Raw genomic sequence first — 21,785 nt, forward strand, 5'->3', positions numbered from 1 at the left:
TTCCCCAGTTGGTGACGTATGGTTTATAAGTGACGCGCATGAACATGGCGGAACATGAATGTTTTACTCAATATAAAATTATCATTATTGTTTGACATTGTAACCGTCTGTTGGCATCGACTTTGTTCAGTTTTAAACGTTGTGCACTGATAAACCAGCTCTAGATAAGGGCATGTGTAGCCTTCCATACAGTGGCAATACAATGTGCTCCTCTTGAATCAAAGCAAAGGATAGCAGGAGAAAAGCTACAAGGAAATAAAGGCGTTCGAACTTGAAACTGATCTTACTAGGTTCTGTTTAGTTCCGATTTTTTTTATCGGACAAATAAGACCTGCTTTGAAGAACTTTTAGATTCCCAACGCATTGCACATGAACGGTCGCTGTCGGGAACACACCGGCGCCGAAGCGGCGCGTCAAAACGCCCCCATTATTTCCGACGCCCACTCGCCCACACCGGCGGCGGCTACACGCACACCGCTCGGCGGTGCGCCGCCCCGCCCCTAGGCTTCACGCCACTGTTCTATTCCCTAGCCTAGCGTCTTCCCTAGCGTTTTTAAAGCTGTTTGCTACATCCCGGCTTGATACAAGGTCCGGTACAAATGGAGATTGTTGATGCATGCACTTGATGAATAATTCCACAATGCAAAAAGATTGAGCAATGACAGTAAATAAAGTGTGTAAAGTGACTAAACCCTAAACCGTAAACAAAGTGCCCGACAGTAGTAAAGTAACTATGAATTAATGTGACTATCATTGGCATATAATTGTTATAGGTTTGGTGGGTGTGTCAATGTCCAACTTTATGTGAGTATTTAGTAAATAGGCGTTGAACGTTGAAACGACGTGGATTGATGTCGTCCATGAGTCATTGAAACGACGTGGGTCGAAAGACCGACGTCAGAAAAACTTTCGTATCAGTCCCTCAAGACGTCGTATTGACCTCCATGACAAACGTCCACTTGATCGACGCCTAAATGTTTACTGGAAGGGGGACAAGAATATTGAAACTGAAAATTTAAAAGGTACATGGCGTACCCGTGTCCCTCCGAGAAGGCGTGTTTACATGATTTCGGACAGCCCTTTGAGTAAAACCTGTCACTCGGAAGTCTAGCGCTCAGCGGATTAAAAACGAAAGTCAGTAGGACAATCATAGGGCACATGAGTTTGGTAGAACAAGCATCAGGGAGGAGAGACAAAAAGAGCCCATTTTACACATCTTATTTAGGTCACAACTGGATTGGCTCCTTTTTGGTGTTCCTTCGTGCGCTCTAAAGAGAAAGTATATATATTTTTTCTATTACATTTGATTAATTGCGTGTGTTAAGCGGTGCGGTGACGCGATGAGTCAATGGAAACAGATCCAGCAGCTCGAGGTCGGTCTCCTGGAGCACGTGGACTACCTGTACAATGACAACTTCCCCATGGACGTCCGACAGGGTCTAGCAGACTGGATCGAGGGTCAGGATTGGTGAGTCCTCTCCCGTCTTGACTTTCCCCGCGTTTGCTCCTTATAGAGGTTTATTTTCCTCGCTTTCTGTCTTATCTTCCTGGCCTTGGTGCGCATTTGGTCTCTACTCCTGTTGTCTTTTATAGTAGATTCTATATTTGTCGCTTTTGGTTTTAATAGTCCCCATCCTCTAATTTGTCTTCCCCTCCCCTCTCCACCTTTTTCCTTTTCCTCTCCTCTTGTTTCCTCCTTCTCTCTCTTCTCCTCCTCTCTCCCTCATATGATGTATTATAATAGTATAATACATATGATAAAATAACATATCATGTATTATAATGTAGTATAAGAAATATTTTAAGATACCATATCATGTCTTGTAATATATTATAACACTTTGTATAATATACTTTATCATGTATTATAATATATTAAGTGATATGTTTTAAGATACTACATCTTGATAAAATATACTACATCACGTATGATAATAAAATGTATCATGTATATAGTATAAGATGCTATATCATGATAGTATACAGTATATACTGTATTGTGATGTGATTTTTTCAGGGAGACAGCAGAGCGCAATGAGTCTATGGCAGCAATGCTGTTCACCAACCTGCTGGGACAGCTGGAGAGAAGCTGTGCCCAGGAGCCCAACTTCCTTCAGAGACACAACCTGAAGATCATCCACCAACAGCTACAGGTACCTGCTTCACTACTATACAATAGCGTAGTGTACACTACAGGAGAGTACAGAAACCCAACCTGAAGATCATCCACCAACAGCTACAGGTACCTGCTTCACTACTATACAATAGCGTAGTGTACACTACAGGAGAGTACAGAGACCCAACCTGAAGATCATCCACCAACAGCTACAGGTACCTGCTCTATGGCGACACATAATAGTGCCATAATTCACTAATGTGATAAAAGATGCATTCGGGCGTATTATATTATTCCACACGCGTATATTAACTGCGAGCGCGCAAATTACCTCTGCGCGCGCAAAACAGCCTCTCGCGCGCGCAAATTACCTCTGCGCGCGCAAAACAGCCTCTCGCGCGTAACAGCCTCTCGCGAAAGATGTTTTGCGCTCTCGCTCCCAAGGCAGGGCGTGCTTTCCTATGATTGGTCGTTTCTGAAGCGCGATATTTGATTGACAGCCCTCCTCAGATTCAATTGTGAATTGTACAGTAAATGGCTGAAACGATAGTTACGTATTGTAACTCTAGATTCTATGAGTATAGGCGCAGCCTTTTAAGGCTATCGCTATTGGGTTATCCCTAGGCGTGAGCCGTAGCACTGAAAAAATTGTAATCCCCGCCCACTAACAGCATGGGCCTCAATTACGTCCGCGTGCGGCGTGCCTCGACGACGACCGCATTTCGCAAATATAGTCGGGCGCCGGCGGACGTTCTGCTCCCAATAAACAGCTTTTCTTCAGCTATTTAAAGGACAACGAGGCCGACAATCAAAAGGCTGCGCCTATACTCATATAATCTAGAGTTACAATACGTAACTATCGTTTCAGCCATTTACTGTACAATTCAGAATTGAATGAGAGGAGGGTTGAGGAGGGCTGTCAATCAAATATCGCGCAGAAACGGCCAATCATAGGAAAGCCCGCCCTGTTTTGCGCGCGCAGAGAGGCTGTTTTTGCGCGCGCAGAGATAATTTGCGCGCGCGAGAGGCTGTTTTGCGCGCGCAGAGGTAATTTGCGCGCGCGCAGAGATCATTTGCGCGCTCGCAGTTAATATCTACGCGTGTGGAATAATATAATACGCCCGAATGCATCTTTTATCACATTAGTGAATTATGGCACTAATGTGTCGCCATACTGCTCCATTACTGTACACTAGGGTAGAGTAAATTACAGGAGAGCACAGAGAAACAACCGGAAGATCATCTACCTCAACTACAGGTTCCTGCTCCACCACTGTACACTAGGATATAGTTAATTACAGGAGAGTACAGAGAAACAACCGTAAGATCCTCTACCACAACTACAGGTTCCTGCTTCAGTAGAGTAGAGTAGAGTAAAGAATAGATAGAAAGACACTCATACCCATGCACGCACGCATTTACGCACGCACCCACACCCACACCCACACCCACACACACACACACACACACACACACACACACACACACACACACACACACACACACACACACACACAGTATACAAATAAACATGTCTCTTACAATGTGGTTGTGATGGAAACTTCAACTTTAAGAGTTTGTGGGCCTGTCACCTGAAACAGGAACAGGAAACACAGGGTGGAAGTGTTGCTTTAGGCCCCATACATAGGTCTGCATGAGTCGCAGAAAGAGAGTGAGAGGAGACTAGTTCTTCACAACACAACTGTGAGGTTGAGACCACTGCTTCCTGTCGTCAATGTTGAGGGCACTCTCACACGGCTGTTTGTGTATTTTGTACAAAAATGAATTCATAAAATCCTTAAGATTTAAAATACGTAACATTACTGAACTTCAACAATTTGAACTGACATTTTTTGAGATATTTATCGAGGACAAACTCAATATTGACGCTTGAGACACATAAATGAACTATCAGTGTCATAATTAATTCCCGCTAGTCTTGAAAAAAACCTTATCTCTACCAGCTTCATGACGACTTAACGACTTGCTTTGGATACCAGTGTCAAAGTGACTAAATAGTTTCATATTTTTATGACGCTACCACTTTGTCAAGTCATACCTAGAGGGATGACTCAACTAGGGTCACTCTAGACGACGTGTATTGGTGTGTGTGTGTGTCGGGTGAGAATAGGGTTATTACAGGAAACAGCAGGAGTGAAAGATTAAGGAATGTTCCATTATGGCCTCAGGTTAGAGGATACTTCCTCCAAGCGAGGGTTAGGGTTAGCCGTTACAAACCTGTTAGACTGAATGGTTTTGTGTGTGTGTTTGTGTGTGTGATTTTTGTCTTATGTGTGCGTGCTTGGGTGGGGCTGTTTCTTTGTCTGTCTTCACGTTCATGTGCTAGTCAGTGTATGTGTGGGTTTTTGTTATCATGCATACGTTTTTGCCTCATGAGGGTGTGTTCCTATGTGTATTGTTTCCCGTATGCGTTTACGTGTATGTTGTGTTGTAATGTTATTGTGTTTATGTGTGTTTGTGTATCCATGTGGCCTGCTCAAGGCATCCCGCATGGCTTCCTGTTCCTCTTTGAGGACAACTCACACACACACACACACACACACACACACACACACACACACACACACACACACACACACACACACACATACACACACACACACACACACACACACACACACACACACACACACACACACACACACACACACACACACACACACACACACAACTGATGGATCCCCATTACTCTGTTTTGATTTAGTGTGTGTGTGTGTGTGTGTGTGTGTGTGTGTGTGTGTGTGTGCGTGTGTGTGTGCATGCATGCGTGTCCATTCGTGTTTGCAGATGAAGTACAACACCAACCCGGGGCTGATCGCCCGCGTGATCTCCAACTGCCTACGAGAGGAGCGTCGCATCTTGTCCTCCGCATGCATGCAGCAACAGGTCGTCCGCCATCCCCGACTCGCCCTTCGTTCCATAAAGGGCTGATTATGGTTCCACGGTCACGCGACGCAACGACCACGCAGATGGTTCAGCGTTGGGCTTTAGAAGCGGACCAATCACAGCCCTTGCTGCTGCGTCACCTCAAAGGAAGGTTCACTTTTTTGGGAGGTGCACGTCAGGCGCACGTCAGGCGCACGTCAGGCGCTTGCGGTGGACGCAAGGAGGGTCCGCAAGGATGTAAGGGGTCCGTAACCCCCATGCGTTGCGTGAACGTGGGACAATAATCAGCCCTTTTTAAACCCTCCGTTTTCCCTCCTCTCCCCACTGTTCCCATAAGGGAGTTGTTGTCTTCAACACCATTGTCGATGAAAATCCATCCGACGTGCCTCAGGCAAAAATAGTATGTGATGACGAATAAAAAATGACTCGCCCAAGTTAAGTCTATGTAACTTGGGCGAGTCCGTGTGGGAAACAATGCAGTAGCTTGGTGGCTAGAATTAACATTGTGATTTACATAAAGTAGAACATTGTAGTAAGCTAGATCACAATGGAAGTATACTATCAATACATTAGGTCTCCCCTGGATTTGTGTTTTTCATGTTTCCCCAGATGTTGGGGGGGAAGGGCATGTGCACCACATACATTTGCACACACAAAACATCTATCATATACATATTAACATATGCACATAACATATCTATGTGTTATAATAATATTGAAAAAAGTTCAGTAGATATAGTAATAAGTATCGAATAGAATGCGTGCAATTCCGAGCAGATCATTAAATTGGACTGCTAAATGGTGTCAGTTGCTAAAACCACAAACTGATAGATTTTTTTTTCCACGACTAAGAAACGTATGTATGTGAAGCTGTCTCCCTTTTCGAGGGAACGGAAGGAGCGAAGGTAACAGATTGTTATTGAACAGGGTCCCCTGGAGAACTCCATGCCAAACTCTGTGACTCTGGAGAAGCAGAAGAACATGGACAACCGGGTCGCCATCATCAGAAGCAGTGTCCAGGTACCAGCAAACGACTCTTTATCAGGTCAACATAATGATGCCACATATATGGTTGGGATTGACAACATGTACATGTTGAAGTTGAAGAAATGTGTGTGTGAGAAAATGAGACATAAATGCATACAAAAATAATATATATCCTATATAATTGATATTAACAGTAATGGTTGATTATATAAATAATACATCTGCCATTTGGTGGACACTTTCAACCAAATCGTCTTCTAAAAACGTGATTGCCTACATACATAGTATGGGTGGCCCCAGTGGGAATTGAACCCCTGACCCCGGTAGTGTTAATGCCTTGCTCTACCGGTTGAGACCTACAGTTTGTCTATCTTCTCATCTGAACTAAACCAGCTGATGGACCAGGCTGTGAAGTATATCGAAGACATGCAGGATGAGTTCGACTTGCGCTACAAAACCTTACAGTCTCGAGGTAACTTGTGTTACAAAGACACGCACACACACACACACACACACACACACACACACACACACACACACACACACACACACACACACACACACACACACACACACACACACACACACACACACACACACACACACACACACACACTCTTAAACGTTTTTATTTGTACACTGACGTGAATGGAAGGATGTAGTAAATGTAGTAAAATGGCAAAATACTGTTGGATGATGTTTGATAATCAATGTGATATGTGTGGAATGGTGTGTGTATGTCTGTATGCATGGTGTGTTTGTGTATGCATTGTGTCTGTGTGTGTGTGTGTTTGTGTGTGTGTGTGTGTGTGTGTGTGTGTGTGTTTGTGTGTGTGTGTGTGTGTATGTGTGTGTGTGTGTGTGTGTGCATGCACTCGCATGATATTTAGATCCAGCAGAGAAGACGACCGAGAGGATGAAAGAAGAAGTGATCAGACTACAGGAAATGCTAAACAGACTGGATTTCAAAAGGAAGGTGTGTGTCATTTCAAAGTGTTTATAAGACGTTTGTGTGTTGTGCATGTTTCAAGGTGTATGTAAGTTGTTTGTTTGTTGTGCAAGTATCATGGTGTATATAGGATGTGTGTGTTGTGCACGTATCAAGGTCTGCATGAGATGTGTGTTGGGCACGCATCAATGTCTACATGAGATGTGTGTTGGGCACGCATCAATGTCTACATGAGATGTATGTGCAAGTATCAACTTGTATCTAAGATGGGCATGTTGTGCACGTATCAAGGTGTACAAAACTAACCTAAAAAGATGGCGTCGATTAACGACCAGCCATCATTGTGTTTAAAGGTTGGGTATGGAATTCTCTTTTGGCCATTTTTGCAAAATTACTTGAAATCCTTATCATAACCCACTTACAGCCACTGAGTTAGAAGTACTGACATGAAAATTAAACAAGTCAAACATCTGTGGAACGGGCAGGGCTCGAAAAACTCCAGCCAATGATTTCCAGAACCACCGAGTGGCATTGGACAGTAAGTACGTCAATCAAATGGTCGTACTGCACTCCCCCTCCCCCGCTCCCTGCGTGTGACCCCTTCATGCACGTACTCAAAGCTCGTGACCCAGAGCAAGCTTCTGTTTGTTGTTATCCTTGCTAGCTAACTAGCTAATGGCTCGATCTCGCACATCTGTGTTCGCGCTCGTGCATGATTGCGCATCCATGTACTTAAAAGGGGTGGAGTCAGAGTCAGCGTTGAAGGAGAGGGGGTAGGACCATTTGTGTTGTGTATTTTCAAAATCTGCTGGCGTTTCGCAAATCCCATACCCAACCTTTAATCAATGTTTGAAACTGTAGACTGTTAGATAGTCTTATATTTTCTCAGCCCACCTCATCTCAATACCTAATCCTATTTCCTCTCAATTTTTAAGACATATTTTATTTTAAGAAGTTGTAGCAGGCTCGTGGGTGAGGGGTATCCACGCTACCAATTTGAACAGTGAAGCCACACAACACAGAGAGCAGTTCAATGTCTGGGGGATTTATTTACCGGGTATTTACAATCAGGGTGGTGAAAGGGTCATCCTCCTCCATCAGGGTATAATCCGTAATCAGTAATCTCTCTGTGTGTCCGTGTGACTACACGGACACACACTCACAAACACAATTACACAGACTTACAGCCTCTCTCTCTCTCTCTCTCTCTCTCTCTCTCTCTCTCTCTCTCTCTCTCTGGCCATACAGTACTTCCAGACACTCACACAGATGCTGTCTGTACTTCTCTAGCCCCCCCCCCCCCTGCTCTCTTTCCTTTAACCCCAAGCACCGGTCTAATGATTCTCAGGCTTGCATCGTTTACGGGAGGAAGTCCACGTAAGGCTTGGGGGTGGAGCCAGCAGGTTGCCAGATATCTCCCTTCAATCACCACTCCCCTCACTGCTCCCTGCCGTCTGCCACAACGTGTTCAATGTTTCTCTTCTGATCTGTGATGCATGTCAACATATATCGTGATGGTGTTGCCAGGAGATCCTGTCCAAGATGGGTGATGTCATCAAGGAGGTAGACTCCCTGGTGACGTGTGATCTCCACCCAGAGCTGCTGGAGTGGAGACGCAGGCAGCAGGTCTCCATCATCGGGGGTCCTCTCCTCACCGGCCTCGACCTGTTGCAGAACTGGTACTGACCCCCACACACACAGGGCCTCTGCGGCTCTCCCTCCAACTGTCTGATTCATTCATCTGTTATTCCTTCCATCAGCCATTCATCTAAATCGATCCATTGTTCATTCATCCATCTCACTATCAACCCATTAACCCGTCCAGCCATCCATCCATCCATCCATCCATCCATCCATCCATCCATCCATCCATCCATCAATCAATCCATCCATCCACTAACAATCTATCCATCCATCGACTTATCATCCATACATCGTCCCATTCAAGGACAAGACTCATTGTACATTCAATCATCCATTGATTGATCTATTTCAACTTTTTCCCTTTCTGTTTTGACCTCATCTCTCAATCCATGATATATCTTCTCCTCATTCTGTAATATTTTACCCTCCATCTGTCGTTCACCTCGGCTGCCTCCTCTTCCTCCCCTATTCCTACTCCTCCTCCCCCAACTTCTCCCCCTCTCCTCCTCCTTCTGTCCACCTCCTCCTCCCTCTACCTCTTCCTCTTCCTCAGGTTCACTGGGACTGCCCATAGTCTGTTCCAGATAAAACGTCAGCTAGACAAGCTTGGGGAGCTGGTCGTCAAGGTAACGTACGAGGGTGACCCCATCCCACTACAGACCCCCCACATGGCTGAGACGGTCAGGTGCCTCGTCTACCTCGTCATCAAGAGGTAAGAACGAGTCAAGTGGCCAATCACAGCTTAATGAAAAAGAAAAAAGAAAAGCTAAAAATCCTTATCAGTTACAATATTGACAATGACAATAATAATAATAATAATAATAATAATACATTTAATTTAGAGGCGCCTTTCAAGACACCCAAGGTCAAGACAATGCAAGTGCTTTCTTAATTAATGTTATGAGGAATACCAATGTTAGGCAGGAATATAACTATAAAACAGAGGACTGAGGGGGTTCCGAAAGAGCATTCAATTCATAATAAATAATCAAATATTCCAATATAATCTAAAGATGGGTTAAAATCATGGTTTAAATGTGTAAAGTGAAAGTGTTAAAAAGATAACTGATAAAAGAACACAAATGCAGAAATAAATGAATATATAAATGAAAAAATGCAACTAAATAACTAAATCATAGAGCACCTAGAAAATATTTGTAAATTCAAAACAAGTTTGATTAAAAGATAGAAGGAGAAGAGATTAAGATGAAGACATTAATTGATGATAATATGTTGATATGATTCTGCTGTCATGTATACAAAATGGTTTAAATGGGGAAGTTTTATATAATAGTGTGTGGGTGGATGCCTCTGTGTGTGTGTGTGTGTGTGTGTGTGTGTGTGTGTGTGTGTGTGTGTGTGTGTGTGTGTGTGTGTGCCTGCCTGTGTCTGTGTGTGTGTGCCTGTGTGTGTGTCTGTGTGTGTGGTTGTATTTACAGCTCGTTTGTGGTTGAGGTGCAGCCGTGCATGCCCACTCACCCTCAGCGTTCCCTAATCATCAAGACCGGTGTGCAGTTCACCACCAAAGTCAGGTACGGCCATTACCATGGTTACCCCATTGTCCTGGCAACCTGTGCGCCTGTTGTTGCTACCTGCTGCTTCCCTCCCCATGGTGGCTGCACTGGCTCAATAAAAACCTTGTTTGAAATACCACTGTTTATACTCACAGATTACAACATTGGGTGTTAATCCATCTATCAATTCTATTTTGTTCTATCATTTTTCTGTTATACGGTTAAAGATTTTCAAGATGCCACGCAAAGAGTGCTTTTTTTTAGCTAAAAAAATAGTTTATTTTTGATCAGCAGGAAGTCTCACGAAGGGGACTATATCCACTACTATATTAACTTATCTATATTAAGCCATTTAGTTAGAGAGGAACCAACTGGGTTGATTTAGCACTGGGTGGATCGCATTCCGTAGATGCTCGTCGTTTCAAATTACTTTGAACAAAAGAAAATATGACAGTAAAAAATAAGCCTGTTCCGGGCAAGTCTCTTTGATATGAAAATATCTATTTTTCAAGGAATCCCTGTTCAAGATAGAAGCAATACAATTTAAAGCAACCCAAAAAACCTTGAAAGTATATAAAACAAAAAAATATAATATCACATAATCCTAGCGGGTCTAGCAATGTGATAGTCATGTGTCTTTAAGTTGTATTAAGTAACAGTTGTTTCTCGTATCTAACCAGACTCCTGGTTAAACTTCCTGAGGTGGACTACCAGTTGAAAGTGAAAACAACTTTTGATAAGTGAGTAACACATTATTTTTGATCTCGATAATAAGTTGTATCTCAATAATTCATTCATATTTATGCTGGTGAAGACAACCAGTCCCATGATCCAACATTACGTCACAGGTTCACGATGTCATCAAACTACTTATTTTATTGTTTTGATTGACCCCTAGCTGCAGAAAATACATATAATAAATCTAAACTTGTATTCATTCTGTTTTACTTTTTGTCTGTATGTTTATGTGTGCTTGTATGTTTATGTACGTGTGTGCGTGTTACTTGTATATGTATGTGTATCTATATGTATATGTGTGTGTATGTGTTACGTGTGTGTGTGTGTGTTTGTGTTTGTGTGGTTGTGTTGCACGTGTGTCTAGGGACCTACCACCCGGCAGACTGTAAGTACAGCCACCTGTAGCACAGGAAGTTCAAGTTTAAGATGTTAAGACACCACACCAAACTTTTGTCTTTGTTTAAGTTTATATAGTTTTATTCAACCCTTTATTTATTACAAACAATCTTGATATTAGCATTCTCAATTATGTTTATGTAAAAAGAATCTAGGATTTTTGGGACCTTTTGAAATAGAACTAATTAATAAAACCACTGCATATATAACAGAAAATCTAATAACTATATTATGACTTTTTCAAATTCCTACTCCTTAATCGTATTTCTTATCGTCTTGGATCCTCAGAAACCGTCAGTTTTTCATCCTGACCAACAGCACTAAGGCCATGGACGTAGAGGACTCGGCCAATGGCTGCCTCTCGGTGGAGTTCAGACACCTGGTATAACACACACACACACACACACACACACACACACACACACACACACACACACACACACACACACACACACACACACACACACACACACACACACACACACACACACACACACACACACACACAAACACAAACACAAATTAAAAATCTAAAAATTAAAGTTGAGATTTATAAGATCGAGCCCTTCCCAGTAAGAGACTTTCACAATTCCAAGTTCCAACGTTATTAAAGCTTTCGGTCGACCCTTAACTGGCTGGGCAACTTCTTGACGCAAACCGGCAGAGTGTACATTCTTACAAGCATAGAGAAAATGTTACTGTTAATTACTGTTACTGTTAATGTTAAGAGTATGTAAAATAAACAACATACCAAACCCATTGTCAGAGCCATAGTGGGTGTAGCCATGCTACGGCACATTGGACATCTTGAAGCCACGTGTTGTAGATGTATCAGACGTGCCATGTCTTTGGGGAAGAATGGAGGCCGGTAACAGGCAGTCCGAAAAAATGTAACTCCACAAGCAGGCAGGACCTGAGATAGAATTCTGCTTTGTGGAGCTGAAGGGACACAGTGCCCTCAGCAGGACCAGCGCCGCACTGCACTTATAGATAGAGTTGGTAGTAACCGGAGGGAACAGAAATGGGTGGAAGCTGTTGAACCTTTGGTCTTCTGCTATGCAACTTCAAATAGTAGTATTTTTGTCTATTTATGTCTGGTATTTGATATTAACATGCATGTATTTCAGCAGCTTAAAGAGAAAAAGTACATCAATGGTGCGAAGGGGAATGAGGTGAGAGCAATAATTAAGAATGACTACTTTAAACTAATAACTCCTTCAGAGCCCTGAATGATAAATTACTGTCAACATTAAGCTTCTTAATAATTTATCGTTGCAAAATCAAGAATTGGTAAACAAAGTTGTTTGCAGATGGTTGGTCATTGACGTAACAATGACCAACCATTGTTCCTTGACGGGTAACAACATAGGAAGGCTGTGGACAATGACATGTGTGCGTGCGTGTTTGCGTGTTTTTGTGTGTGCGTGTTACAGGGCCTCCTCAGTGTGACGGAGGAACTCCACTCTCTGAGTTTCGAAGCTCACTTCATGGTTCTGGGCCTCGCTATCGACCTGGAGGTCTGAAGTTTTATTTCAAACATTGAAACTACTTATATCTAGCTTTGCTTGCCCACAAGGGCTTGGGCAAAACGACAAGAAGTTTAGAATCACAGAGATCCATTTGAGAGGTAGATTTAATCACACATTTAAACAAACACATTTGTATTCCCTACCTGATTAGAAGACAGCTTAACTATAAAGGCAAGGATTTTGTTAAAAAATAATGATGATTGCGATAAAAAAAAGGCTAGGGATTCAACCCTACCTCGCAGTCGGTTGTTATCATTGTATTACGTTTTTACATTTTAGTGAAAGAATAAGACAGAAATGTTTTGTAAGTATATCAGGGATTAATTTAACCTTGTTTTGATTTACATTTAAATGTTTGTTCCCTAGACAACTTCGCTGCCCCTAGTGGTAATCTCCAACGTCAGCCAGCTGCCTGCCGGCTGGGCCTCGGTCATGTGGTACAACCTTCTGACGGACGAACCCAGGGTGAGATGGCTCTCCACCCTTTCTTGCCCAACACACATCACCACCATCAACCCCTGTCACTCTCTAGCCCTTCCATCCACATAGGGGAAAGATCAATAGTCCACCAAACATGCCAGCCCAAAACTATCATTAAGTAAATCGTGACAAACAATTTCCCTCTGGATTAATGAAGTACTCTGATTCAACCAAAATAAACGAACTTAATGATTTGCCTTTCGCAGAACCTAGGTTACTTTGGTAACCCTCCCCGGGCCAGCTGGAGTCAGCTGTCTGAGGTGCTGAGCTGGCAGTTCTCCAGCTTTGCAGGCAGAGGGCTCAACCCTGACCAGCTCCTCATGCTGGGGGAGAAACTCCTTGGTACCGCATTACACTTATAGACTTAAAACTCCTCTGTAACCCACTACACTTATAATCTTAAAACTCCTCTGTACCCCACTACACTTATAATCTTAAAACTCCTCTGTACCCCACTACACTTATAATCTTAAAACTCCTCTGTACCCCACTACACTTATAGTCTTAAAACTCCTCCGTACCCCACTACACTTATAGACTTAAAACTCCTCCGTACCCCACTTCACTTATAGTCTTAAAACTCCTCTGTACCCCACTACACTTACGCCTCGTTTCCACATACGTATGTTTTTCGTGTCCGTGCTTCCGTAAATTTACGGAAGGAATCGCTAGTGTTTTACGTACGGGCATGAATTTATTTACGGACAAAAGATGTTAGGAGAAATCAGCGGATTGCTTACTCCGGGTAGGAAATGAGTGCCCAAATGAAGGAGTTCAAGTACCCCGGGGTCTTGTTCGCGAGTGAGGGTACTATGGAGCGTGAGATTGGCCGGAGAATCGGAGCAGCGGGGGCGGTATTGCGTTCGCTTTACCGCACCGTTGTGACGAAAAGAGAGCTCAGCCGCAAGGCAAAGCTCTCGATCTACCGGTCGATCTTCGTTTCTATCCTCACCTATGGTCATGAGGGCTGGGTGATGACCGAAAGGACGAGATCGCGGGTACAAGCGGCCGAGATGAGTTTTCTCAGAAGGGTGGCTGGCGTCTCCCTAACTCGGATTAGAGCCGCTGCTCCTTTACTTAGAAAGGAGTCAGCTGAGGTGGTTCGGGTATCTGGTAAGGATGCCCACTGGGCGCCTTCCTTGGGAGGTGTTTCAGGCACGTCCAGTGGGGAGGAGACCTCGGGGAGGACGCAGGACTAGTTGGAGAGATTATATCTCAACACTGGCCTGGGAACGCCTCGGGATCCCCCCGTCAGAGTTGGTCAATGTGGCCCGGGAAAGGGACGTCTGGGGCCCCATGCATGAGCTGGGGCCCCATGCATGAGCTGCTCCCCCCGCGACCCGACCCCGGATAAGCGGATAGGAGACCGGTACTTTGGAACATGAGGATCGACATATACAGAGATAAAAACAAAACCAACAGGCTTGGAAAGAGATCGCTGAGGAGTTTGGCCTGCAAGGTACTTAGCCTACAAGTTTTGTGAAAAACATAAAAACTTTCAAGAATGTACAAGAATGTACGTATGTGGAAACGAGGCGTAACGCCTCGTTTCCACATACGTACATTCTCGTATGCGATCCAACCGTCTCCGACCGAAAGTCCATTCATTCCTATGTGATTCTCCGTAATGTCCGTTTTTCCTCCGAGACTCCTCCCCTCCGTAAAATTTCTGTCCGGTATGTCCGTAATACACGTTCAAAAACTGTAACTTTCGCCGTCGTTTTACGGAGATACCGTATGAAAGTTTTTATGTTTTTCACAAAACATGCAAGTACCTGGCAGGCCAAACTCCTCGCCGATCTCTTTCCAAGCCTGGTTGGTTTTGTTTTTATCTCTGTATATGTCGATCCTCATGTTCCAAAGTACCGGTCTCCTAAAAACGGCCATTATCATACGTTCCCCCATCTTTTTGGCTGACCGTAAATAAATTCTTGTCCGTACGTAAAACACTAGCGCCCCCTTCCGTAAATTTACGGAAGCACGGATACGAAGAACATACGTATATGGAAACGAGGCGTTACAATCTTAAAACTCCTCTGTACCCAACTACACTTACAATCTTAAAACTCCTCTGTACCCCACTACACTTATAGTCTTAAAACTCCTCCGTACCCCACTTCACTTATAGTCTTAAAACTCCTCCGTACCCCACTTCACTTATAGTCTTAAAACTCCTCCGTACCCCACTTCACTTATAGTCTTAAAACTCCTCCGTACCCCACTACACTTATAGTCTTAAAACTCCTCCGTACCCCACTACACTTATAGTCTTAAAACTCCTCCATACCCCACTACACTTATAGTCTTAAAACTCCTCTGTAACCCACTGCGCTTTAAGGCTTAAAACTCCTTTGTACTACACTACACTTATAGACGTATAGCTTGTGGGTACCCTACACTTATAGACTTATAGCTCCTGGGTACATTGCACTTAAAAGCATGTTAACGTTAAAATGCACTGCGTGGTCCAAATTACGCAGAGTGCGTGCAGGTAGGGAGGCAAACAGAGGAGATAATCCAATCATTTCATTTGGGATGAATGAAATGATTGGATGTGCAAATGATAGGCGCCACAGCGACAGAAACCGTATTTCTTCAATTTTTTTGACAGAGCATTGGTAAAGAGATTTCAAACAAAAAGTGCATTACCTACGTTAACTTTACTGCTGTCCACCTCTTCCCAGGTCCAGGCAACTCCTCCGGTGACATCCAGGTGTCTTGGTCTAAGTTCTCCAAGGTAACGTTGAACCATTTAAAGGCTTGAATTCTGAAGAATCCAACACACTGGTTGGAATTATGCCATTATAGATGACCACATGTTATTTCCAGATGTCATAAATAAGTAGTTGGTCATTACTTTCAAAATAATAATAAAATAAGAATAGAAAAAATGTAAAGTAAAGTAAAAAAAAACAAAACACAAAAGGAATGAACGTAGGGGAAACTTTTTTGAAAATTTTAATCTGATTGGCATGATGAGGACATATTCATGTACAAGTGTGAGTAACAATGGCCAAAGCGCAGGCGCATTGCTTTCCCAGGACTCTGACCCTATTTGCTCAGCTGGGACCAGCGTCATTCATGTGTCTCTGTCACACTTTTGCCTGCTCCAGGAGAATATCCCAGGAAAGGCCTTCAGCTTCTGGATCTGGCTGGAGTCCATCTTGGAGCTAATTAGGAAACACTTACTGCCCGTCTGGAACGACAAGTAATTGAATGACTCACTCATCCCTTCATTCCTCCATTCGCTCCTCTGTTTATCAGATTCTAGATCTATGTTTAAAAACTCATCCGTCTATCTAACCCATTCTTTAACAAAACCCTCCAACTGCCTCTCAAGTTTATAACAGCATGGAAAATACACTGAGGATGTATGAAAAAAAATAATGATATAGTATAAAGTAATGTGAATCTCTAAATAGTTATAAGCCTCTCATATAAGTTACTTTGATGAAATCGGGCGCTGCTTCAATCAAAATCGCCGTGGTCCACTAGATGTGCTTTACAATTGTTCTCAATTGTTTAAACACGTTTTCTGAAGCTATAGCTCAATTTCTCAATATTCTAAACACAAACCTGAGAAGAGTTAATCATTTTGTCAAAACTACACAAATTCTTCTCAAAACCAAAACCACCAAACAGTAAACACAACTATCAAATGAATATCTCTTGGAGAGCATCAATTAAACACTGATGTGATCAATTCAAAACACATCAAAATACTATTTACATATGTTTTGGCTTTATGAGGCCATGTTATATATTCCAATGTATACAATTGTTTAGAAATAGCTTTCTTTTTTAAAGTTGCAATTAGGTGGTACATATGGTATAAAGACTGTTGCCATATTTTAATACAATACTGTGAATATATCATATAAATATTGCATTGACACAATCGTTTCAGAATAGGATACAATTAATATTTGTCTATCCAATGAGCTCCAATGGGCTAAACTCACAATCCCAGCTTCCCAGAGTCATACTGTACACCTATAGTTGTTGCTGCAACATTGTTCTGACAATACACCAATGTTACCTATTTTGGTCAATTACATTATTTTAGTAATTGCACTGATAAGTAAAATGAAAAACACAACACTAAGAAAATGTTGGTCTTTCGGGGGATGTAATGATGAAATCAGTGCAAAAATACAGTACAAAAAGGTAACAAAGCAAATATATATATTTTTTACTGTAATACAGTAAAATGGTCAGCTGAACTGACTGAACTGAAATAAAATTAGAATATTAATGAGGTGAAACAGATCTACATGTATATCAGTATGTATCCCACCTCCAATCCTGATGAGGCCAAATCTACAACACAGTAGAGATCACAGAGTCCTCTTTAATGCTCTGACACATGATTGAAGTGTTTTGCCAGTTGAGTATAAACAAGTGAGAAGTGAGTTAGACTTATTGGTAATTAGTTGTTTCCAGGTGAACCAAGTGTGCTAAATGATGATATTTGTGCTTAGAGTTTATCAAAAATATGAAAACAGTGGAGTTTTCAGAATTGTGTGCATAGTTAAATTTTTTTGTGTGTATACAATCGAGAAAAACCGTAATGTAACCACAAACGTAAACATCTCTTCCGACCACTCTGTGCAGTTACATCATGGGCTTCGTGAGCAAGGAGAAGGAGCGAGCCTTGCTCAAGGGCAAAGAGGGAGGGACCTTCCTGCTTCGCTTCAGTGAGAGCCACCTTGGAGGGATCACCTTCACGTGGGTTGAGCAGGCAGACAATGGTGGGAAACCAAATTATTCACACACACCGAAGATATCACTTGGCACTGACCAGCCTGCATGCTTTATGAGTAGTAGTATTAGAGGGACAGTGGTTGCTTAGAAATGGTGCCTGATAGAAAATCCGAACCAGGGCTCAAAAAATTCCAACAATTATTTTAACCAGGAAGAAAAAAAACTAAATCATTATTACTGTTCAGGCACAGAACCGTGGATTTAATTGACCTGAAAACGGGGATCTGAAGATGACGATATTCATTTGTTCTAATTCCGACCTTCTAGAAGAGTGAGCAGGAAGTGACCACTACTGTTTCACACTGCGATGAAACATTAGTGGGTGGACTATTATTCATTTGTTCGTTTAGTCTAATTGTATAAACCATTAAGTAGACTAGGCAGTGGTGGTTACACTAACGCGTTTCAAGTAAAACACAATAGTAAAACTTTTTATTGTACTTTTTACCTTGTGATTCTCACCATTTCTACTGTTGTTGCTCCTTGCTGAGTCTGCTCTCAATGCGGGGATTGATAAAAGGGGGGGGATATCACGCAAGGAGCCACTCTACTGCATCTGTGGAGCTCAGATTTCACCCGAACACTTGTCTCGCTATGATGCCCCTCACCACAGGGGAGTCAAACTTCACCTCCGTGGAGCCGTACACCAAGAGCCGCCTGATAGCCCTGCCGTTCGCCGACATCCTCAGGAATTACAAGGTGATCTCGGAGGGCTTGGTGACCGACAACCCCCTCAAGTTCCTGTACCCCAACATCCCCAAAGACGAGGCCTTCAGCCGGTACTACAACAGCCCCCAGAGCAAAGGTAACGCCACGGTTTCGGTGCTTGTTTGTGTTTGTTTGCACACCATGTTCCAAATTGGGTCCCGACTCAAAATGACTCAAGGGATTTAAACTAACAGTGACGAGGGAAAGATAGTGTCATGGCCGCCAGAGGGATGGACTCCCAGCGGAAAGACCCCAGTGTCTTCAGCTTAACCTGTAGGCATCCTAGAGCAAGATGCCCTCCTAACCCTTACCAGCTCCTTAAAGGTACAATATGTCGGCAATAAAAAAAACACTAGTCCCCTCAGGCCCCCCCCCCCCCCCACCCCTACTGTCTCCCAACCCTGCCAAATCCACGTTCCCTCCAAAGCATGTCTCACTGTAGAACATTAGATTTGGTTACACTGCTGCAGAGTCAAAGCCAGAAACCTGATCCCTGTAGCCTTAAATCAGTGTCCACATGACAGAATGTGTTTTAAAGCACATTAAAAAAAACGTTTTATATTGTTCCTTTAACGAAATGCATCTTCAATTCAATGGAAGTCAGATTGAATAAAATTGTAACTGCACATACATTATTGTTCATTATTAGCAGGAGCAAAACGTTTTTGGAATGTGTGTATTGCTTGTCAATTCTGATTCTGTGTTTGGGTTACTTATTTCAGTCCATCCATACCTGTCTGCCAATCTGATCCCCATCTCTGAGCTACCGTGAGTGGATCTCTATAAACATACTGTGTCTATACATATACATACAAATATACATATATATATAATGCTTTAGTCTACTGCGTAATTATGACTGTTTTTATTATTCAGAGCCACACTCATCCTGGTGTTTCTAACGGGTTCCATCCAATCCAATGAAGTTAATGATATTAACTGCCATTTCGCTTTATTCCTTGGGCGGCCATCTTGAACTCCAAATTATTCCAAAGAGGGATTCCATGAGCTGACGAGAAATATTTTGAAAAGTTTTGCTAATGATACTGACTGAGTAGAACATTCTGCCACATGATAGCCATGAGAAAAACTAAAACTAATACACGTCGGTCAGAGACATTTACACTAAAGTTGTCGTAGTTTCCCACAAAACCCTGAACTTCGCACAGAGTGGGTTTATAGAATGAGGAGCGATACTGATAGACTTTAAATCCTCAGGAATCCTCTTCAATGTTCATAATTCAAGATGGCCAGCGGGTTAAGGGAATAAGGTGAATAGTGTACACGGCCGGGTGAGCGTAAAGCTGCTTCTCCATTCGCCTCAGGTCCAACGGGAGCGTACCGCTGACACACTGCTCATCCCCTGAGCCCCCCATGAGTCCAGGGGTGTTCCAAATGCTGCACCAGCAGCTGTGCTTCGACACAGTAAGAACCTCAAAAACCCTAGATACTGAGCTACCGCTTTGGCCAAAGTACCAGACTTATCGGTGGCAGGAACTAGGATAGTCTAGTCTAGCAGTGGTTGTAGAGTTAGGCCCAATCCCATTTCTACCCCTTACCCCTTCCCCTTCCCCCTCCCCCTTGTTTTGAAGGGGTAAGGGGAAGGGGTAAGGGGTAGAAATGGGATTGGGCCTTAGACTCCTAGCTGAAAGGTTCTTGGTTTAAAATGCAATATCCACCTGTTTTGAGCTGCAGGCCTCCGAGAGCTAATACGTCTCTAGTACCCTTCGACTCCTTATTAATGACATGACGATATCAAGGCAATAGATACATAGGCCCTGTTTACAAGAAAGAAGTACCTGGATTCTAGATCTATGTTTAAAAACTCATCTGTTTACAGGTGGGGAATGTTTGGAGTCTAAATAGCCTTTGAAAATGCATCCCTGGTTCAGCCGTTCCCACTTGTTTAGTGTGGGAAAAACACTCTTTGCATTGCAATCTCACTGTTTAAAATCACGATTTGAAGAGAAATCAAAACCCACCAAAAATATGATCACTTTGCAAACATTCAGTCAAACTTTTGGTTAAAGTTGAATGGGGCTAAGACTGAACTGCTACCTGACAATTGACAATTATATACTCGTACACATGTTCATAATTCAGGCTATTATGCATGTACACATATTCATGATGTATGTCTATGTATAATTTGTCTATGTATGCCCGCTTGCACAATGCTGTTTTCCAGAACTTAACCTTAGCTGCTAATTTTAAATCTGTCTCTCCCTCCTTTAGATGAGCCCACCGTATTCAGAGTGAAGACCACCTGAAATCCTTCCTGTATAAAGTTTCAACATACTGAATCTAGAAAAGACCTCGGAATTAACAGATTATGACCTAGCAACGACCAGATACCCGCTTCCAATTGAATGTCCCGAAGCCCAGGATTGTATTTTTGTATTAGAAATAACTACTTTTACTATTTTTTATTCTACCTATCTATATCTTTCAAATGCACATTGTTGTTGCACCTATGTCCCTTTTGTTGTTGCACATATGTTATAAATGAAAAAATAAAAACATATATACATTTGGAGTGTTTATGGTGAAACAGCTGTGGTTATTTAGTCATTAACACAATATGCATATTAACGTTTTCTTCTTTCTTTTTGATACACCAAATCAATAACGTTCTTAGTATGGCTTAATATGTATATGTGTTGTGTTTTTTATGTTTTGTTGATTGGAAATCAAAGCACATGTTTTTGTCATATGCCACTGACTTGATAAGGGTGTCCAAAAATATGGTCCATAATGTGAGTGCCAACAAGTGTGCGCGGTGTGAGGTGGAGTCGCAGCCACCTCTCCTCCTCCTCACAGATCACTAGAATCACGACATGACAGAAATGAGTCACGAATAAAAACTCATGTTGTAAAGTTGTTTTCACGATATTTTCAAATCCCCACCAGAAAGTGGTTAAAATAATTGAATCTACCCTCCAAACGCTATTTATTTACCCAACACGACTTATTTAATGGACTGTAAAAAGAAAAAGAAATTGTACGCGTTTTCTCCCTCTCCTTTTGTCTCCCTCTCCCTTAAGGGGAATTCC

The 21,785-nt window shown here is 42.6% G+C and overlaps 1 protein-coding gene across 4 annotated transcripts; it reads left to right on the top strand.

The window, feature by feature from the left end:
• Positions 1-915: 915 nt before the first annotated feature.
• On the top strand, positions 916-21,609 carry stat4 (signal transducer and activator of transcription 4). Of its 4 annotated transcripts, none has more exons than XM_030343595.1 (23): positions 916-1,468; positions 2,018-2,153; positions 4,925-5,023; positions 5,951-6,043; positions 6,404-6,482; positions 6,901-6,986; positions 8,487-8,638; positions 9,157-9,315; positions 10,043-10,135; positions 10,798-10,857; positions 11,220-11,240; positions 11,540-11,633; positions 12,379-12,423; positions 12,685-12,768; positions 13,147-13,245; positions 13,467-13,602; positions 15,945-15,997; positions 16,374-16,468; positions 17,875-18,011; positions 18,638-18,829; positions 19,455-19,500; positions 20,058-20,157; positions 20,968-21,609. In XM_030343595.1, exons 1-23 carry the CDS (start codon positions 1,341-1,343, stop codon positions 20,989-20,991), a joined length of 2,211 nt encoding a protein of 736 aa, XP_030199455.1. In that variant the 5' UTR covers positions 916-1,340; the 3' UTR covers positions 20,992-21,609. The 4 variants fall into 4 exon arrangements, with proteins under 4 accessions (XP_030199455.1, XP_030199456.1, XP_030199457.1 ...); XM_030343596.1 differs by having other exon boundaries at positions 1,341-1,468; positions 12,382-12,423; XM_030343597.1 differs by lacking the exon at positions 20,058-20,157 and having other exon boundaries at positions 1,341-1,468; positions 20,968-21,105.
• Positions 21,610-21,785: the final 176 nt, after the last annotated feature.

Source organism: Gadus morhua, chromosome 20, assembly GCF_902167405.1.
Source record: "Gadus morhua chromosome 20, gadMor3.0, whole genome shotgun sequence".
NCBI lineage: Eukaryota > Metazoa > Chordata > Actinopteri > Gadiformes > Gadidae > Gadus > Gadus morhua.